This window comes from Propithecus coquereli, unplaced genomic scaffold, assembly GCF_000956105.1.
Source record: "Propithecus coquereli isolate 6110/MARCELLA unplaced genomic scaffold, Pcoq_1.0 Scaffold442, whole genome shotgun sequence".
Lineage (NCBI taxonomy): Eukaryota > Metazoa > Chordata > Mammalia > Primates > Indriidae > Propithecus > Propithecus coquereli.
In genome coordinates this window covers 166,286-187,488 of record NW_012150197.1, presented here as the reverse complement: position 1 = coordinate 187,488, position 21,203 = coordinate 166,286, and the positions used below count along the sequence as shown (strand labels likewise).

Here is a 21,203-nt window from a genome sequence, read left to right as displayed (position 1 = left end):
GAGACTCTGTCTCAAAAAAAAAAAAAAAAAGTCAATTGACCATAAGTGTAAGGGATTATCTCTGGGCTCTCAATTCTACCCCATTTGTCTGTCTGTCTGTCCTTGCGTTAAGTGCCACATTGTCTTGATTACCGCAGCTTTGCAGTAAGTTTTGAAATGGAGAAGTGTGTGTGTTCCAACTTTGTTCTTTTTCAAAATTGTTTTGGCTATTCTATATTCCTTGAATTACCATATGAATTTTAGGATGAGTTTGTCGAATTTTGCAACAAAACAAAACAGAACAGCTGGAGAGGTCAGAAGTGGTCAGATTTTGGCAAGATTCAGAAAATAACATTGGCACGATCTGGGGCCTAGGAGCACCCCCAGGGTTCTGGCTCGAGGAGCCGACAGCTGAGAAGGGGAGAGAAGAGCCCAAGTCACATGAGAAGCAGGTGTTGTGGGCAGAGGGGGAGTCAGAGAGGAGAGGGCTTCTGAGGTCTGATGGCCAGGTGGCCAGGTGGAGCTGGAGGAGCCCGCACAGGTGGCGGAGGGGAGGATGAGGGGAGTGTCACTGCAGGAGGAGGGGCAGATACTGCAGCAGTCACCGGGCCCTCGTGCACCCTGCGGACGTGGCAGATGTGGCATGCCTGCTGTGCGGATGGAGGGACGTGGGTGGAGGCCGACCGCGGTGGGGAGTGGAGGACAGAGTGGGCAAGTTTGGCTCCCTGAGAAATGCAGCTGTGAAGGTTTGGAGATGGAGTGGTAGCCGCAGAGTGTGGGGTCTAGACAGATCGTGTTTGTTAAACATGGATGCCTCAAGCTTGTTGAAGAATTGAAAAGGGTGCTTCAATATTTCACGGGAATGAGGGCAGCGTGGATACTCTTGGGACCCTCCAGGCGACAGTGGGAAGGAGGGCGTAGAAAACCCAAGTGGAGGGGTTGGCTCAGCTGGGAGGCCGGACCTCACTTCCCTACGTGGGGACAGAGGAGGGCTGAGGGGCTGACGTGTCCTGTTGGTGTGGCGGCCAGACCCTCGGCTCAGTGTGCACTGGGTGGGGGTGCACGGGAGAGCCCAGACGTGGGCTCCCTCGAGTGGCTGCCCTTCCCCTTTTTGCGTGCTGGGGGCAGGCGGTGACAGCCGTGGTCACCAGAGATGAGCACCCAGTGAAGACCATTTGACTTTCCACCCTTAGCACGTGGCCTCTCGCTCAGCCTTCCTGTTGTTGGTTCTTGTTTTGGGGTGGGGAGGCTTCGCACAGTGGAAGGGGGTTGGGCTGCCAGGGACAGAGCAGAGCCAGAGCTGACCACCGTGGGGATTCCTGGCGGAGCAGGGGTGTCACGCTGCTGCAGCGGCTGCCTCAGGCCGGTTCAGGTGACCCAGGAAGTATCACGGCAGATGCAGCCTTCCGTGTGGGGTCCTCCATTGGGCGTGGCCCTGGCACCCGTGTGAGGGGGAAGTGGGTGCTGTCTGTGGGTCAAGAGGTGTGGGGTGTCAGAGGCAGGCAAGTGACCACAGAGGGTGGCCTCCTTGCAGGCTGGCAGCCCAGCCTGGGTCCTGGATCTAGGTCTTTGTGCTGCTTTCACTGCAGATTTAACATCCAGGGCCTGGGTCAGGCTGGGCTCAGGTTTGCAGCACTGCCGGGCTGGAGACAGCGGGCTTCATCAGGATGGGACAGACTGGGCTGCGTTTGGCCTGTGCTGGCGTCTGGTCCGGTGAAGGGCGAGTCCCTTTCCTGTGGACCCATGAGCGTCCCTCTCAGCTGAGCAGGCAGAGCTCAAGGTACAGACGCCAGGTCCCTAAAGAGGGGTCTCGGCCACCCCTCTGCTCCCAAGTGGCTTGTTATCTGAGACGCTGCTCAGGATGTGGTGGCCCCTGACGTCCGGTGTCCTGTCTGTCGGCGAGCAGGGGTCCAGGTTAACGCACTAGAGACTCAAGATCCCCGAAACAGGGCTCACCTTGATGGAAACCTCCTCGCTTCAGATTCTTGTTAAGAAAGGTGAAGACGACAACAGCGATATCCTCCGGCGTTTACTGAAGGCTCTTTCCATCCACGTCCCTCAGTCTCCACGTAATTCTTTCCCCTCCACTGTGCGGACGAAGAACTTAAATCTCAGAGAGGGCAGGTCCTGTCGATCAGGTCTAAGTTGGCAGCAGTGGTCTGTGTGAGCCACAGGGCCCCTTGGCCACACCGTGGAGTGTCCCCGGAGTAGCGTGTCTTTTGGAAGGGGTGCCTTTGTGGAACCCCTACATTTCTACGCAGAGTTCTTCTTCAGCCTGTGGACCCTGCACTTTTTGGTGGACTTCATGTGCTGCCAGGGACGCTGCTTGTGCTGTGTCCAGGAGGGTCTTACCTGGGGTGGAGCATGCTGGGTCTACAGGGTAGGGCCTGGCCATCTGCCGTCCCTGTGGGGGACCAAGACGCCCAAAGGGGAAGCACTGGCTCACCCTGTTGGGCTTCTGGCAGTGACTGTTGTTTGCTGCCAAGAAATTCCTTGGACAAGGGAAGCGGAATCACGTCAGGGTTAAGCTGGGTCCTTGTGAATGAGGTTCTGAGCTTGGGGGCTTGTGGTTGGTTAATCCCAGGAGCGTAGTGCGGAGGCCTTCACCAGGCGCCACCCTACTCTCCTGCCCAGAGACACGCGGTGGCTTTGCTGCCTGGGGGAGCAGGAGTGGCTCTTTGGAGGGGCAGGTGATCCTGGTGCTTTGCCTGAGCAGATGTGGGGCTACGGGCGGCCGAGCCGAGGGCTGACACGGGGACGGGGTGCGAGGGCCGTGCGCGATGGAGAATCCCACAGGGCTTCATTTCCAGACTCCTAGGGTGGGTGAGCGTGGAAAAGTCCCAGTGTTTATCCCACCAAACAGAAAACTGGAGGTCCCTTTGCAGAGAGACTTTTGTGGTTCCCACCCACTTGGCTTCTCTGAGGAGGAGAGACCTAGAGCAGAAGAACTCGGGGGAGTCACACTCAGACGAGGCAGCTTCTCTGGAGCACCTTGCGCTGCGTGGCGACAGACCTTGCGTCCGTTCCTCCAGCTGTCAGCAAGACGTGCCCCAGTCACCTTGCGTATTTGCACACGTAACCGCAACGAGAAATTCCGCTTGCGTCTTGCAGATCGACCCAGGGTGGAGGTTTCTGTAGCATCTTCTCTCCTGGGATGGATGCTCGGAAAGCGAGCCCTGTGCACGTTGGCGCCCGGTTGTCTCAGCTTCTGTTGTCACCATGGAGGGGACACATGGAGAACCCTCATCTTCTGGCTTCAAAGGGTGAAGCACACTCCACGACTAGCACGACTTTTAGCTGTTCACTTCCTGATCTTCCCACATGTTTCTCCTCCCTTCCCTCCTCTGCTGTGCTGGGTCCTGCTGTTCTTAAACCCCTCAAGCTACTGGCTGCCTCCACCCTGTGAGTTCAGTGCCCTGCGGTCTCTGGAGTGCTACCCCCACTTCCCTGCCCAGGGTTTGAGGATTTGGTTACCTGGTGCGCAGGCTTGGCCCCACTTAGGGGACCTTGTAACAGGGGGAACCCGAGGGCCCAAAAAACCTGGGGGGTGGGGAAAAGCCCAACGCCCAACCCCCACCAGTCAAGGCACCAGGGCTTGTGGTCCAAGCTCTGTCTTCACAGCAATCACCTGTGGTGGGTGATTCTCAGCTCAGTGAGGGGGAGGCACATAGTAGGTGTACACAGTAGGTGCCAAATCCTAGTGGTTACCCATTCCTTTGAAGACCTTGCCTTTTGCCGTCTCCTTGACTACCAAATCTCCTTTGCTGTGTGTCTGTGCTCTGGAAGGTGATCCAAGGCCCTTTAAAGGGATGGAGGCATTTCTAGATAACAAGAGGAAGTTGTGGCCAGAGCCACAGGGCTGCCTGGGGCCAGGAGAGGTGGAAATCGTGAGAAAAATGGCATTTGGGGAAGCGCATCAGAAACGTGAGGAGAAGAAAACCGATGGAGGCGACAGTATGCCTGGCCTGCTTTCAGCAGAATCCAAACTCACTTCCAAGGAGAAACCGAGAGCAGAATGCAGAAATATTCATTTCCTGTTTTTATTGTTGGTTACTTAATGACCTTCCTTTGAAATGCCGCTGCAGTTGTGGAAAGCAGGTTGTCATGGAAACAGAGAGTGACGTGCAGGGAATAGGCACACAATGCGTTTCTTTGTCGTGTCCAGCTGATGCATTCAGCCTCGGCTGAGACTGTGAATCTATGTAAGGAATTAAATATTAACTGGAGGCCTTGCCCTGGAGAGAGGCAGCAGCGCAGGGCGAGAAAAGATGCGGAAAGGAGGGCGAAGCGCGCCGGGGGGGCCCCCGGGCTCCTGTGGGAGGCAAAGCTGGTTGGGACCGTGGGGTGGACCTCACTGTCCTTGGTCAAAGGGCTCCAGAGAGGTTGTGCAAAGCAATGTTTGGATCTGTGCTGTGCATTCTTTTGGGGACAGTGAAGGATCTAGTTGTAATGTGAATAGTTACTCGTTAGATAGCTCGTTTTCAGAGTTGGAATTTGAATGCCAAGTTTTCTCCAGGTGGGGCTCACCTGGCTTGCCCTGGCACCTTTGGAGGAACGGCCGTGTCGGTAGGACTAGCACCCACTGAGGCCAGAGCCAGCCCCAGAGCAGGGCCGCATGCGGAGGAGAGCAGGTGCTGGAAGGCTCTGAGGAGGCTCCCGAGTTAGAGCAGGATTTTCTCTTGTCCCTGGAAGAGCCATGGGGCCATTACCGTGTCCCTTTTTCTGGTGGGTTCCAGAAAGGAGAGAGTGTATCAGTGCCTTGGAAAAGTGGCCCCAGTTTTTACTTCTCTCCTTGGGCCAGCTCGGTTGGCTCTCCTCAGGCTTCCCTTTTCTGACCCTGTATCTTTCTGAATCCTCAGAAAATGAGTTCCGGGGTGAACTGCTAAACCAAAGGTGGACACACGGAGGCCAGGCCAGCAGCTGCAGGACCTCGAGACACCTCCCGGGCAGACGCAGCAAGGTGAGGCACTCAGAGGGCAGCCTTGTGCTGGGGCCTCACCGCAGGCTGCCTGTGCAAAGCCTCTTCTTGGTTCTTAGGCATGACATACGGAGGTGACTTTTGGTCTAATCATCTTCAAAATCCAGGTTAGGCGAAGCATAAATGGGGACTAGGACCATCAGTGATCTTGTCACTTTAAAATTCAAGGAAGAGGCGGGGCACAGTGGCTCACATCTATCATCCCAGCACCTTGGGAGGCCGAGGGGGGAGGATCACTAGAGGCCAGGAGCTCGAGACCAGCCTGAACAACATAGTGAGTCTGTACAATGTATAGAGAAATTAGCCGGGCATGGTGGCACCTGTAGTCCCAGCTACTCGGGAGGCTGAGGCAGGAGGATGCTTGAGCCCAGGAGTTCGAGGCTGCAGTGAGCTGTGATAATACTACTGCGTTCCAGTCCGGACAATAGAGTGAGACCCCCATCTAAAAAATAAATAAACAAATAAACGAAACGAAATTAAAAGAAACAAATGACCGAGTGGAGCCAGACGACAATGTGCCTGCGGGGTCTCACTTTCCAGTCAGTTCTCTGCTTTGAGGTGTGATCGCGCCGGGGCTCCGTCATGTGCCTCAGCACCTGTTCTTCCTTTACCCTGCTTTTACCTGGGCAGGCCGAGTCCCTTCAGGGTCTGACGGCAGCCTTTGCCGGCAGGAACTCAGGAGGCCTGTTGGGCTGGTTTTGTTCCCATCTTCCTAGTGGAGGCAGGTGGCGCGTGCTCTTCTCAGGCCTGCCCAGAGCTCATGATGGAGGGAATCAGGCCCCGGCCTCCCCAGGGGACACTCCCTCACCCTGGGACATCACCTGTACTCACAGTCTCTGTTCTCCACTACCCACCCCAGAATTTCCCACCAATATGCTACGGGTCAGGCCAGGTTCTGGGCCGGGTTCGCCTCAGAGACGAGTACAGGCTAACGACGGGTTTGGGGCAGCCCTCCCCAGGTCGGGCCCTGACCCCCACTTCCTTACGTGTAGCAGTTCTCCAGCAGGGACCCAAATGTGACCCAGGGCATGGCCACCAAGCCGGTTGTGGTCCAGGGTGGAGGCAGGGAGGGCTACCCCGTTGAGGTGGGAGCTTATATTCTGCTCTGAAAATCTAACATTTTTCTTTTGAATATGGTGTTGAGAATGGCCACTGTGGTGGTCAGAGCTCTGCTGACCGGAGTTGGAGCCTGAGGCCTGAGGAAGAGTCAATAATACCAACCCTGTCTTTACTTAAAGTTTTGGTATTTTATTTATCACGGACTTTTTGCATTAGTGCTGATGTTTTAAAATACTGAATTAAAATGCTATTTATCTTGATCACTGAGTTTCGGCCTCATCCTACGTCAGCCCTGAGGACTCACACAGGGCTGCACTGGCTTGAGCTCACGTGACCAGGAGAGCTGCCGATGTAGGCCAGGGCCTCTGAGTGAGTGTATCTCCGATCGTCCGGTGCCGTGTGCGGGTCGGGTAGGAAAATCTCAGTCTTCCTCGTGGCCAGGGTGTGACAAGCTCAGGGGTGTGGGGTCTGCCAGGGACAACGTGTGACCGTTCAAGACGCAGCAGCTGTGAGCACACCGGGCCCCTGCTCAGGCTCTCCTGGCACCACCAGCTGTCTCATCACCGCTCCATTGAGAGTCACTTCCTCTGTTTGGGGCAGGTAGGGCCTGAGTTACTGCTCTAAGTAGAGAAGCTAAGATGAAGGTGGGCCAGAGAGGGAGGGAGGATGTGGAAGGGTTGGTTGCGCAAAGGACTCTGGGGCTGGTGCAGGTGATGTCTTCTGAGCGAGGTGGCCGAGGAGGTGGCAGCTCAGAGCTGAGTGGTGGCCACAGTGCAAGGACATCACACAGCCACAGGAGGTCACAGCCAGCCTTTCAGGGGCTGACCAAAGACAGGAGGTGGGTGAGTCAAGGAGCCAGCGCAGGAGGGAGCAGGGCAGGCCCATCCTGGGCAGGAGGCGCGGACAGCCGTGGGCCTGAGTTCAGCACCAGGCGTATGGACAGCTCAGAACCACTTGGAAGGGGCTGCCAGGGAAAAGGCAGGCGGTGGTATGTCAGAGGAAGCGCAGGCGTTGGTGGTGGCTCCTTAAGCCCCTTCCTGACCTCGAAAAAGGAAAGATTTGGGCCCCGAATTGCATAACATCCGGTGGATGACTGTAGAGTTCCGGAGTCAAGGAGAAGGTGATTGTGAGGGTGTTTTGCCAGCACCTCTTCCTGCTACCGTGGGGGAGCCTCTGGCCAGGACGACCGGATAGAGGCTCCTGCAAGGAAGAGAGGGACCGCTGGGGGTGGCCCTCTGGCCTGCCTCGCTTAGTGTTGCTGGATTCTACCCTGGGTGGGTAGAAGTTCCATTAATGCTGGAGTTTTTTGAACAGGTGGGTGCAGATACAGCTGCTTCATCAAGGTGTCTGTTATGTAGCTGTAATTTTTAATTTGGGGGTTGGAGGAAGCCAGAATCCCGTGATTGGGGCTGTGAGGAGAATCCCTCCTAAGACGTGTTAAATAATGCTCCATGGGGTGTCCTTTCTGTACCCCAAGGAGGAGGCGGGTCTGTCCAGCTGCAAGTAGGTTGCACCGTGGACGGAATGTCAGGTGAATTTCAGACAGGCAGCAGGAGGTCCCCCAACGTGGGAGGGGCAGAACTGTCCCTGCAAGGAACCAGGGAGTGTTGGGACGGCTGCTTTGGGGTGGGCATGGTGGGGGCATGTACTTTGGCCTCAGAGATCCAGAGAAAGGAAAGCAGGAAGTGTGCTGGGACAGGCTTTCCATGTCTTCTCTGTGGGCTGCACTGGCACGCAGGCGTGTGCTCAAAAGACAGGGAAGGGAGGCCGGGCGCGGTGGCTCACCCTGTGATCCCAGCACTCTGGGAGGCCGAGGCAGGAGGATCACTTGAGCTCAGGAGCTGGAGACCAGCCTGAGCAAGAGCAAAATCCTGTCTCTTCAGAAAATAGAAAAACTAGCTGGGCGTGATGGCTTGTGTTTGCAGTCCCAGCTACTCGGGAGGCTGAGGCAGGAGGATGCTTGAGCCCAGGAGTTGGAGTTGCTGTGAGCTACGATGGCGTCACCGCACTTCAGCCTGGGTGACCGAGTGAGACCACGTCTCAAAAAAGAAAGGGAAAGGAGAGGCCGTGTAGACAGACAGCAAAGGATCCCTTTGGAGTGCCTGGGGAGGGGAGCAAGGACAGCACTTGAACGTCACTTGTTGATCCTTACGCAGAGCTCTTCCCCAGTGGCAGGAACACGGACCTGCGTTAATGCCACCTGCCGTGATGGCTTCGCAGCAGTGATAGGAACGTGGGTGTTACCCTCAGTACACAGGTGAGAGACGAATAGCCAGACTGAGGCTCGACTCCTCCCTGCCCTCCTCTGGGGGGAGGTGAGGCTGACTGTGGTGCTGACCGCTGGCAACAAGGCATCACCAGGGCCAGGCAGGTGGGGGCAGCTCCTTCCTCCTGGGCAGGGGCTGCCCGCGGTCCCCCAGCAGTTCCCCAGTGGTCCCCTGTTGGTCCCTCAGCAGTCCTGAGGTCCCCTAGCAGTCAGCAGACGCTCCACCTGCCCCAGGTCTCTGGGAGGAAAAGCATTAGGAAGAGGCTCAGCCCTCCCACAGGGACAGTGACCCCTATGATATCATGGATTTTAGAAATTGTCGTAAGTCTGTTTTGCTAGTGGTTGGAGCACATTTTAAATAAAATGCTAATGTGCCTCCCCTTCTCGCCCAGGGCAGAGGTGAAGGGCCCCACAGTGTCGGGAACTCGAAACTGCCAGGTCAAGGCTCCCCCGTGCTGTGTCTGTGCAGCCCCTCTGACCTCACCTCTGCACCTACCCTAGCTCCAGGGTTCCACAGACACTTCCGACCACCCCCATCATTCATTCATTCATTCATTCATCCATCCACCTGTCCATCCACTCATCCCCTCTGCAGGAGAGTCAGTGGCCTCACAATGTGAATAAGTGAGCTCATTTCAAACTGAGATGAGAACCCTGAGGGAGATGAGCTGGAGAGTGAGAGAGGTGGGGGTAGGGGGTGCCCGCCGCCCCAGTATGCTTTCAGCTCCAGTCTGGAGTGCCTCCTCCCCACACACCTGCAGGTCTGTGCTGCCCACTCACCCTCCCTGCCCCACCTGGCTCTCAAGCCTCAGGAGCCCCCTTGCCCCTGAGCACCCCCTGCCTTCCTGCAGTGATGTGCAAACCTTGGGGATGCCGAGGCTGGTGCCCCAGGGCCAGGACTCCTCCTGCTGGGCCAGGCTTCAGTCCGATTCTGTCCTGTGGCTGGCCCTGGCCCATCAGTGCAGAGGGACAGGGACATGGTATGGGCTGGAGGAGGGAAGCTCTTCACCTCTGAAAGCCCTGGGAGGAAGCACAAAAAAAGAGTGAGAGAGAAAGACGGAGACAGAAAGACAGAGATAGAGACAGGGGGAGAGAGAGGATGAGTGGGAAAGGAGGAAGGAGGGCACCCCACTATGCACAGCCCTGAGCTTGGGCTGGGGAGAGGGGTGGGCAGACGTGGCCTCTGGGGGCAAAGGTGAAAGTTGGCACGAAGCCTGCTGGGCTTCATGGAAAGTCTCTAACCCTGACATTTTTGGAAGTTGAGTCCACTGTTTCCCCAAAGACTAAACACATGAGTGGTTTGTTACTAGCCGTGCTTCCGGGTTCTCAGTGCATTTCTCACAACTTCAGTCTAAGAGCCCAGAGAAGTCTGCAGGTTTCGGGGCTGCTCACTGCATTTGCTCTTTTGGTCCCCAAGTTCGTAAACGCCCAACTCAGGGAACTCAGTTTTGGCGAGGGTAACACGCACACAGGTCTGGAAAAGGGGCTGGTCTTTGTGGCCTGTCATGGTGCGAAACGTGTATGTTTTGAAAAGAACCTACATGATTAATTTTGACTTTATTAAAAAGAAATACGAAACAGAACAAAGCAAAAACGTCCTCTATAGGAGACTACTCTTATATGGTATTAAGAAAGCAAGTTACGTGAATGGATGAAGAGACAATTCTCTCTGGTTAATAGACGAGGCAAAACATGATGTACTTGCATTTGTAAATTACTCTCCTCCCCATAGTTTTCATACTGAAGGCAGAAGTACTGAAATATTAATTAGAGCTGTAAGACACGCTCCCGGCGGCAGAACGAAGTTGGAGTCGACAGAGAGCAGGCGTCACTCTCGAGAGAGATTGCTGGCCTGGCGGCGAGGGTGGGCGTGAGGTTGGCCTGTTTCTACAAAAGGGCCTTTTCACCCTCAAGGGAGTGGACTTTGAGTTATTTGTGGGCTGTACAGAAACAGGGACCTGGTTGGTTTGTGCTTGGAACAAGTAAATGGTTTTTAAAATTCAACGAGAAGTTGAGAAGTGTCTCATTGTCTTTGCACCATGGAGCTGCCCTTTCAGGCGCGGCTGTCGTGGGGGCGCAGACAGAAGGCCTGGGGGTGCCGCCCAGCAAGCACTAGGCCGAGCCTGGGGTGCTGGGCACAGGGCTGCCCTGGGCACGATCGTGGGCAGGAGGACAGCAGAGAACCACCTCTGAAGTGCTTTGCATTCCTCTGAAGAGAAAGATGATGCGAATCGCACGGTGCTGGTTTTACCGGCTTTGCCCAAGTGCTTTGGTGTCAGCCAGCACTGCTCTTTCCAAACAGCCCGGAAACCGGTCTCCCTGCTCTGTTGTTGACGCCCCAAGTCATCCAGCTCTTACAAACTCATTCTCATATTAAAGAGCCTGGTTTTCCTCCTGTAGGTTCAGTTTTTTTCCCTTTTGAAATCAAAGCTACGTGCCCCGAAGAGAACTTCTCGCTCATTGACCGTTTGATGCAGACGAACTGCAGACCGAAGGTGCTCGGCAAAGCGAGTGCCACAGCTGTGGCTCCGTCGCTGGGCACTCACGGTCTGCAGGCAGCGCCCATCACGCACCCGCAACCCTCTCTATTCTCTGCTCTTCGAATAATTTATCTGCAGGAAATCCAAACTGCCAAGGCACGCTTTAACCTAGCAGAATGCTTGCCAATTTCCTCGGGAAAACTGACACACACAAAAAAAGCTGTAGATTGCATTTCAGCTGAATGCAGAAACCCGGCAATCAGATGCATCAGCCCCATTGTGCGGCCTGCATCGGAAGGCACCGTGCTCGGGCTCAGAGCAGACAACGTGTGAAGGCTCATAGTGTAATGAAGTCCCAGTGACACCTGCTCCTCTCTTCACTTTAAATGCGAGCCATTGGTCCGTGGGGAACCTCTGCCTTAAAAATGGAAATCACAGTAATTGTCTTCTGTGCTTTTAGAAGGCCGTAATAAACGCACAGCTCACAGCACTGTGTTCCACAGCCCAGAGTCGACAGGTTGCATAAATTACCCAGGTTTCGATTTTTCCTCCTTAACAAATCACATACATCACCGTGTGTTAGTGCTGCCACACGGGGGAGGCTCACTTTGCAAATTTCATCTTACTAATTGGGGGAATTCCTTTTTCTTTCTTCCCAGGTGGTACCGTAGACATTTGTCTCTTGCTGGCTCTTAGGGACTAAAGCCCCACTTAAGACGGGGCTTCCGAGCCCCCTCCTGCCGCCTCCCCTCCTTTCTTCTACTACTTCTCCTGCTGCCCCTCTGACAGCCTCACACACGGAGCCTGGGCTGCCCTGGTGTCTGTGGCCTGGGACAGGTGTGGTTTTGCCGCCTCACCTTCCTGACCACGGCAGACAGGTGGTGAGGCTGGGCTGCTCCCCGCCTGGCCTCGCTCCCTGGGAGAGGAGTGTTTTGCATGTTGTGGAGTGCAGAGTGTGTGGGATTTTACCTGCCGGCCCAGATTTGTCATGGGCGACATAGGACAAGGATTCTACGTGATGACCCGTAGCTCCCAGGGACCTGTCTGTGACCATTGTCCCCAGGCATGTCCTTTCTGTGATTGTCACCCTCCTGGGGAAGCTCCCCTGACTCCCTTGCAGGACAATGTTGTGGGCAGCGTCCCCATGGCGGCTGGTCAGAGTTGGGGAAGGTAGGTGCGTGGGGGCCTGGTGGGCTCAGGCAAGGCAGCCAGACCCCCAAGGCTGGAGGACACGGGGGCTGGGCCTGTTTCCAACAGCATGACCCTCGTGTGCTGGGGCAGTAATGCCTTCTGCCAAGTGGGCAGCCGGGCTCCGGGGTCAGGAGCAGCTGGCTCACCCGGCACCACTGGTGGTGACTGTGTCTATGGCAGGTGACTGCTCTGGTGCCTTAGCATCTGCCACACCAGGGGACAGTGAGCATCACTCCTCGCCAGGCCCGGAGACCCTCATGTTACAAAACACCAACATTTGTGAGGATTCTGGGGGGCAGGCCCCACGCTCCTGCTTTTGCTGGCAGGTGCAAACCTGGGCATGGTGGGAGGGCCAGGTGTACCGCAGCCCCTTTGCAGGGGGCCAGGGAGATGCCGGCAGGACACTCCGAGCCGGTGGTCTCTGTCCGGCAGCACCTCCCCACATCCTCCCACCTGCTACTCCTGGCCTCAGCCCTCTCCTGTCCTGTAAGCCCACCCTTCACATTCTAGGCCACAGAATTAACTTCACTGTCAAAGCTTGAGCCAGAAAATGGCGAGACATCCCTGATGGCTCTGTACTCGGAAGGTGCAGGCTGGGTTTTCTTGTTAACATCACAGTTGTTTTTTGCTTGCAGATGAGCTTAGAAAATGATGACAAGCGAGCTCGCACCCGATCCAAGGCCCTCCGAGGTGAGTATGACCCTCCCCTCCTGGCTGGTCCCGGCCGTGAGTCCCAGGCCATTGGCTGGTGCCTCCAACAGTTTTCCTCAGGAGAACAAGCCCCGCAGCAAGTGCTCAGGGAGGCCCCAGGCACCGGGGGCCTCAGGCGTCTTCAGCCTCTTCCACCCTCAGGGCTGCCAGGCTTTGAAGCCGGCATCCGAGCGGACTGCTGAGGGGCTTTGGACCAGACATACCTGCTTGAGGCAGAGATGTGGAGATAGACCCAGCTCCACAGAGCGGGAGGAGCAAAGCTCAGTTACGAGACCCTTCTGTTTGGAGACGAGAGGCTGCTGGCCTTCCGTCCCCTGCCCCTCCTCTCCTGGGAGGTCAGCCTTGGTGCTGACGGGGATCGGGCGGCTAGGGTTGAGCCGGCTGTGGGGTGTGGAGGAGAGGGGCCAAGGCTCTGCTCACTCTGCTAGGACTTGAGCCCCTGCCCTCAGCCAGTCTCACTTCTTTGGCACCTGGGGGGCTTCCTGTTGTGCCTGCAGAGTGGCCAGGAGCTCCAGGCGTCTGTGCATCCTCACAGGCAGTGCCCAGCACTGGCCGGCCACTTGACCACATGTCCTCTCTCTGCCCAGCTTGGTCTGGTGGATCATGTTTCCTGGCAAAAGCTGATTTCTGTCTGCAGTTGGAGAGAGAGACCGTCCCTGGCCCTGAGGGCCCAGAGAGCCTGTATTTGTTCCACCTGCACAACTGCGGGGCCCACAGGGGAGGGCCTGGAGTGAGTTCTGGCTGCAAGAAGCGGCTCATGTCCTTGACCTCGGACACTCTAGGGGTCAGGAAAGGGCGGGGCCCTGAAGAAACAGTTCAGTCCCCCTAGGATCACCCCCACTTGTCCTTGGCAGACCTCTCAGCTGTTGACTCAGTTCATGCTGTTAGGGCAACACGCCTTTGAAATCCAAACTCCCATGTGTGTTTTCCCTGTTTCTCTCTCTTACCCAGGACCCCCAGAGACCACAGCCGCAGACCTCAGGTAAGGAAGTCTTCCCGTTAGCCCATGCGCTGCCCTTGTGCCTGTGACCCTGTACAAGTCCTAGGTGTCCCCAGTGGGGTCTTCTCGGCTTGACCAAGCGCCCCTCTGCAAGCCCCCGCTTTTCCCAAGGAGGCTGCCTTCCTCCTGGCCATGTGTCCAGCTATCTTGGCTCTGTCTCTGCCTTTCTTACCCCTGTCCTGGCCCCATCGTGAGACATCCCAGCCTCAGAGCGGGACGCAAGCATGCTCACACCTGGCTACCTCCAGGACCTGGACTGTCACCACCGTCCCCCCCACTTGTTCTCACAAGGGCTTCTGTGCCCGATGGTTGGAGGTCCAATGCGGCCAGAGATGAGAGAACAGGGTCTTCTACCTCCTGGGTCTTCCACGACTCGAGATGCAAACCCTGGTTTTGTGTGCTGATGATCTGGCCTACTGGGCTCTGTGACGGTTTCCTTCCCACTTCTTAGGGGTAAAGGTTCTCATTGATCTGTGAACAGACCCAGGGCAGGGACGGTCTTACTCTTCACCGCACGGTTGTGGAGTGGATGGCTTCTGCCAGTCAGGAAAATGAGAGGACTGCGAAGTTCACCTCGAAACCTTGCACAGAGGTGGAACAGGAAGACAGCGTCCCCCAGCCCTGGAGGCTGCCACTTAGAGACGGAGGGCGAGGGGTGTGGGGTGGGCCCGGGTGCCCTGAGCCCCAAGCTGTTTAGTGGCCGCTCATTTCAGTCTTGGTCTCTGGGAGTCTCGTGGAAGCACCGCCTGACAGTGCTGTCATTCCATTTTGGAAGTGGGGTTAAAGTTTATCCAACCAGAAGAGCTAAATCACACGCTCTACTCCTGGAAGCCCAAGCCTGGGTCACAGCGTGGGAGGGGTGGGGTGACCCGCAGCCAAACCAGGCTACTCGCCAGCGCTTCTGGCCATCAGTGCCTGCGGGTGCTCCCCTGACCCTGCGGGACCCGCTCGCTGGAGGGGAGGCACCACCTGAGGGCTGAACTGCTGAAGAAGCAGCAATTATGATGTCGCCTGATGCTCGAAGGGCCCAGGAAAAGGGAGGAGGCACCACCTGGCGTCTGCCTGGGGACACACTGGGGCTCGGGGTGGGGAGGCCACTGTGAAGGAGGTACTTGTGCCCCATTGACTCAGAACCTCACAGCCACGGTGTCCCCCACCCCAGCTCATTCTCCCTTGACCAACCCAGGTGCAGATCCCGGGAAGACACCTGTGCTCTGGGCACCTGCCCTGAGCTGCTGTCTCTGACCTCTGGAGCCACCGTGTTTTCCTGTGCCCCAAAGTTAACACTCCGAGGGCCTAAGAGAAGAAACGGGTTCAATGGTTTTGCCTTCATACCGGTGGAAGCACTGACCATGCTTCAGTGTGTACTCTAGTGGGGTCCACCTGCTGCCACAAAGCCTGGAGTGGCTCTGCCGGAGGCGAAGCGTAGGGAGATCGGGGCTGGGACTGGTGTCTTCGAGCTGGTGCGGCGCTGGCTGTGTGTGCGGTTGGGCATTGAGTGCAGTCTCCAAGCTCAGAGAGAGACCACACCTACGTCCTGATTCCTCGTACCTGGCCCTTCCTCTGCTGGGGCCTTGCTGCTTGTGCCAGCAGCCAGCTCCCGCCCAGAAAACAGGAGGGAACTGGGGGGTCTCCATCTGCCCTGGGGTGGGAGGGAAGCAAGTCCCTTAGGAGGGTGGTAGCTGGAGCCCAGGCTCCGAGCTGGGATTCCTCGACGCTTGTCATTCACGCTTGGGTCCCTCACAGCTGCCACGCAGGATGCCTGCTGAGGGGTGGCCCTGAGCCCTGCCCTCTGCCAACCTCACCTGCGTCTCTGATGCCAGCCCTAGTCTCATGGGGGGAGCCCAGGCTGGGGAGTTCAGGTCTTGCTGTCGAGGGGCAGGGTGAGGAATCGGCTCAGGTCCCTCCATCCTCCCATGGGGGGGAAGGCTCTTTAATCCTGGAGCCCGTGCCAGCTTCCTCCCCTGCAGCCGGGCCCTGAGCACATGGAGGACATCGTGGATACCGTGCCGTGTGTGCTCGCGGTGAACCTGTGTGAACGCGAGACCCGAGGCTGGTGTCTGCTGGCATAAAAGGCCCTGGAGACCCAGGCCGGGTCTCCTGTCCGCTCTGCCTGACACCCTTTGGCTGCTGAGTAGGGAGCAGGCATCCGAGGGTTTCCAGCTTCCTGTCCCAGAGTGGCCTTGTCAGCTCCGTGCACTTGGCCCACGGCCCTGTCTCGCACCCTCTGCGGCTGGGGCTGGGAGGTGCCGGCCCACCTGGCAGGGGACCAGGGCTCTTCTGAGCTGGGGATAGAGGAGTGGCTTGGAGCAGGTGACGTGTTCGGGGGTAGTGCCAGTCCCCACAGGCCTCCATGGCAGCTGTCACCTAATTGCCTGATTAACTCAGTGATTAATCGACTAATTGGGACCTCAGCTTCAAATCCCCAATAACAAGGAGCTTTTTGTGAAAAGTCTCAAAGCTAGTTCTTGAGAGAGTGAAAGCAAGTGTGGGCCTTGAATTTAGAATAGACTGGCGGGGGCCAGGGTGGGGGGCAGGGGCAACTCCCCTGTTTGGAGAGGAAATCCGCAGTGAGATATGGCGTGCCCCCCTCTCTCCCTCCTCCCTCTCCCCTTCCCTTTCTTTCTTCTTTTTTTTAACACATTGAAAATCAGCACTGAGATCAGCCACGGTGGCCTCACCATGGAAGGCTGCAGGGAACATCCTCACTGAAGCCCCACCCCGCCCCATGGCTGCCGTGGAGCTCAGGGTTAGGGTGGGGCACGGGCTCCACAGACTGCTCTCCCTGACGCTGTCAGCGAGTGTGGCCTGCGTGGCCAGCTGGGCCCCACAGTCAGGCCTGCGGTCAGTCAAATAAGAAACCGTCAGAGGGTCTGGACAGAGGCTGGAGGTGGGGCCTGTTTCCCTGGGTCCCAGGTACTGGTGGGCCAGCCCAGACCTTCCTCCCTTCATAGGCTCTGGAAGATGTGCCCGTGTTTTGGAACAGCCTGATCCCAGGCAGGAGCTCAGGTCCACATCAACCCTGTTAAAAACAAGGTCTCCCCGTCCTGGCCAGGGCTGCCTCTGTCCTCCCATGACGAGCGCAGGCCCTGCCCCCACCTCCCCAGGGGACCTCGAATGGTTTCTCCGTCTTGCTCTCCACGGTGACATAGGGTGATGGCAGCTCCTTGCAGGCCTTGACCTGGGGACGCGTCCAGCAGCCCACAGGAGCCCGGGCGGTGGTGAAGCGTGGCATCACACCCCAGACAGGCCCCCGTGACTGCTCTTTCCCAGTCTCCCGTGGGAGCTGTGGCCCTGCTGCCAGGATTGGGCGTGTCCAGTGCTCATGATCGGAAGTTTCCAGAGCTTCCCGCTGGTTTGGCTATGTTGGGAGACAGATGATGATTGAGGACCAGGAACTCCTGGGGGCCTTGCCTTGTGCTTGCCAGCCCTGGGTGGGAGCTGTGAGAGAAGCATCACCCCCTCCCCAAACTGCCCTCTGAGCACAGCCGAAGAGTCCTCCTCCACCAAGACAGGTGTGCCGCTCCCAGCTCCCTGGCCCTGTGGGACTCACTTTCCTCCCTGGCAGCTGCAGGTCCTGGGCTGGAGTCTTCCTTACCCCTTCGTGCCCACCTCAGCTGGAGCTAGTGGCCTGGGCCACGGGTCCTTCCTACCTGCAGCCCTGGGTCGGTTGCTGGGGTGAAGGGCACCCCTGGCAGAGAAGGCAGAGACGTTGCCCTGAGCGGCCATGGGCCTCGCAGCATCAGTGCCAGGCTGGGGAATTCAACGTTCGTGCTTCCGGCTTGGGCCAGGCGCAAGCACTGAGCCCTCTTTCGGGAGGGAGCTTTGTTCAGGGCGCCTCAGAGAGTCTTGTCGACAAAGCCCCGGAAACCGGGCAGCAGCCAGCTGAACACCTGCGTGGGGAGCCACCTGGGCGACTCTGGCTCTACGTAAGAAGTCTTACCCATACAGGTCTTTAGCTAAACACATTTGTAAAACTATAACGAGCCATTCATTTATTTAAATGGGGTGAGTTATTTCATTAATTTTTAGCTAACCGTAGCAGCCATTTCGAGACGAACTGCTTGGAGATGATCTTCTGCTCCCCAGGGTGAGGGTCTGGGGGGGCCTGAAACCCGGCCCTGTTGTCCAGATGACCTCTCCTGCTTGTCCCCCAGCTGCCCCACCCCAGGATGCTCAGGCTCAGGACACGTCCGGGGCAAGTACTCCAGGCACCGAAGGTAAGAGGCCGTGCAGCTCTCCCAGAGGTCCCCAGGAAGGAGGTTTGGAGGCCCCACCCCTGCTCCGGACTCTTTCGTGGATTAAAAACCTTCCGTCTCTGTCTGAGGCTGCTGAGGCCAGGCCGACCCAACCCTTCTGAGCCGCGGGGCCCTCCCCCTTGGCCACGTTACCGTGGTGCCTTCGTGGAGGCAAGCGTGGCTGCGGCCTCCGCGCGGGGGCAGCTAGACTGCCCATCCCCCAGCTCCACATCTCGGTTTTCCCGTCGGGGGCTGCTGCCAGGACTAGCTGAGTCCGTGGGGGAGAGCGTGGAGCAGGCGCGGTGGACGTCGGCGTGGCCTGGTGGGCTGCTGCCGGGGTGGTCAGCCCATTTCAGGGGGCAGGTGTGGGCGTGGGGGGCTGGAGGGGGGAAGGAAAGGCTCCAGGTGGGAGGCGATGGGCCCAGATCAGATCAGGGTGCATGTGGGACGCTGGCCGGGTCTAAGCGACGGCTCCGACGGGCGTGGACGTGGCTCACTGCAGTTGGGCCTTCCCATCGCCCAAGCCAAGCAGGAAATGCAGTTTAAAACACAATCAGGAACTTTTAAATGTATACAATTGAATGTAAAAATTCAAAGAGATCGGAGTCTGGGGCTTCCAGCTAGAAGTGGCTGCAGGGTGGAGGGAGAGGGGGCCCTCGGGGGGCGCTCGCGGGGTGTCTGAGCCTGTGGCCCCAGCCTGGCTCCTCCACCGCCCCCGCCTCCCTCCCAGTTTGCAGAGCTGCCCTCTGGCCAAGAAGAGGAAGCTGGAGGGCGTTGAGGCCGAGCACCTGGTGTCCAAGAGGAAGTCACTCCCCCTGAAGCTGGCTCTGGACGAGGGCTATGGTGTGGACAGCGATGGCAGTGAGGACACCGAGGTGAAGGACGCCTCTGTTTCAGATGAATCGGAAGGAACTCTGGAGGGGGCCGAGGCCGAGATGTCTGGACAGGAGGAGATTCATCGTCCCGAGCCAGCTGAAGGTGCTTTGTCGCTCCCGCTCCCCCGGATAAAGGGTGCTTAGTGTGGCCCTGCAGAATCGCAGCCTGTGAGCGGGGAGGGGCTCGCTCTGGCGAGAGAAAGCCCGTCCCGAGAACAAGGCACGTCTTGTCCCAGCACGTGCTGGGCTTCCTGGGAGAGGGGCCTGCCCACGGTGCTCGGGGTCTGCGGTGCGTTTGTGTGCGAGCACTGCACGTCGGGGAGACGGGACAGACTCACAGACACAGGACGGGGGGCGGGTGCAGCTGCATCGTGTTCCAGCAGGTGTGTCTGTGTGCGTGTGAGAGAGACAGACGGGGCTGTGTCTCTGTATCCACAGTGGGGGGGGTCTTAGACAGACTCTGTCCCGCCTGCCCCTGCGAGAGCTGCCTTGGGGCAGGGTGAGGGCTCACTCACAGGCGGGCGCTGAGGAAACACCTCAGGCTGAACGGCAGGTGATCGAGGACGGCGTGGGGCTCCTGAGGGTGGGCACCTGGGGAGGCCTAGAGGGGCCGGAGGGAGGTGGAGGGTCCCCTGCTTCCTTGCGGGGCCTACCAGGACTGGCCGTGTCAGGACACCTGGCCCTTGGCAAAAGCAGGTGCAGGATTTCAGAACCGAGCATCGTAGTGAAATTTTAAAAATTATTTAAATAAAAAAGTAACAAAATTTAAAGAAAATAAAAACATAGAATTTAAATTAAAAAACTGAAAGAAAACAAAGCAGGCACAGGTGTCCCCGCGTCCTGGAGGGAGGCGTCTGTATCCCCCGGGAGCCCCGCAGACCTGCGGAGTCCTGGGGTGCAGACTGAGGTCTGAGGTCCAAAGCCCGACCCACAGCCCCCAGCTTCTGCTGTCCACTGGCCTTGAAGGGTCTGCGGTGAATTCGCATTTTATCTCTGAGGCCAGTTGAGGCAGGGTCCTCACACCTCCCTCCTGCAGGGGCTCTGGAGCGGCGTGTGGCCCATGGAGGCAAGGCAGGCCTGGATTCCAGGTAGAAGAGACACTAACTTGCCTGCTGCCTCACAGGCAGGGGCGTTTGGAGCTCCGATGTCAGCCCTGGGATTCGCCTCTTCTCCACCGAGTGGAAGGTGGCCGGGCCCGTTCCTACCCCTGCTGGGGTTGGGCCCAAGAATCCTCGTGGATGGTCCCACAGGGCCTGCCTGCAGTGGGCACCCACTACATCTTAGTTATTATGGTTGAAAGAATTAAATTTGGGTCCCTTTAAAATAAAAGTTTATTTACTGCTTTTCTTTTTAATTTAAATTTTTTTGTTTTTAGAGATAGTGTCTGGCTCTGTCACCCAGCCCGGAGTGCAGCGATGTGATCATGGCTCACTGCAGCCTCGGCCTCCTGGGCTGAAGCGATCTGCCCACCTCGGCCTCTCATGTAGCTGGGACTGCAGGCGTGTGCCACCACACCTGGCTACTTTTTAAAATCTTTGTAGACACGGAGGTCTTGCTGTATTGTCCAGGCTGGTCTTGAACTTCTGGCTTCAAATGATCCTCCTGTCTCAGCCTCCCAAAGTGCCAGCTACCCAGTGATTTACTACTTTTGAGTTATGAAGTAATTTTTAAAAATCTGATTTGTTCCATTCTATAAATGCCAGTTTATCTGATTTGAGAAAGCTCATGTCATGGGAGAGGAACATTAAGAAAATATATTAAAATGATTCTCAGCTTTAGAAATACATCAGCAGCTCGTGACCCACCTCCTAAAATAAGTGTGCCATGATAGCTGGATTTGGCTGGGGGCAGACAGCAATGCCCACGCAAGTCCCCACACTGGGACTTCCCTGTCTTCCCCGGGCGGTGGTGTTAAGCATGGGAGGCAGGGAGGGTGGAGGGCTGGCTTTGTGCTGGAACTGGAGACCCGGAGACGCCCCGTGCGCTCTCCTCCAGCCCCCGTGGCATTTCTGGTTTTGTGCAGGGAGGAGCCCCCTCAAGTCCCACTTTGGATCCAACCCCATCAGCAGCCCCACTGGCTCCTCCAAGGGCAGCTACGGCAGCTACAAGGGCATCATCGCAACTTCTCTGCTGAACTTGGGCCGAATTGCTGAAGAGACCCTGGTGGGGGAGGACTTGGGCCAAGGGGCCAAGCCAGGCCCCAGCATTGTGCACCTGCTCCAGGAGGAGGCTGCAGAGGGAGCCACCAGTGATGAGGGTGAGAAGGACCTCTTTATCCAGCCGGAGGACGCGGAGGAGGTCGTTGAAGTCACCAGCGAGCGTCCCCAGGAGCTGTGTCCTCCGTCCCTGGAGGATGTGGCCAGTGAGGAGTCCAGCAAGCAAAAAGGCATCCTGGGTCACGAGGAGGAGGAGGAGGAGGAGGAGGA

At 57.5% G+C, this 21,203-nt stretch overlaps 1 protein-coding gene across 1 annotated transcript in view; it reads left to right on the top strand.

The window, feature by feature from the left end:
- Positions 1 to 21,203, top strand: part of MYT1 (myelin transcription factor 1) — a 71,600-nt gene that overhangs the window by 18,886 nt on the left and 31,511 nt on the right. The window contains exons 2-7 of the mRNA XM_012654636.1: positions 4,839 to 4,939; positions 12,589 to 12,643; positions 13,616 to 13,646; positions 17,822 to 17,884; positions 18,633 to 18,880; positions 20,801 to 21,201. Coding sequence (XP_012510090.1) covers positions 4,839 to 4,939; positions 12,589 to 12,643; positions 13,616 to 13,646; positions 17,822 to 17,884; positions 18,633 to 18,880; positions 20,801 to 21,201 — 899 coding nt within the window. The remainder of the gene's footprint in view (positions 1 to 4,838; positions 4,940 to 12,588; positions 12,644 to 13,615; positions 13,647 to 17,821; positions 17,885 to 18,632; positions 18,881 to 20,800; positions 21,202 to 21,203) is intronic.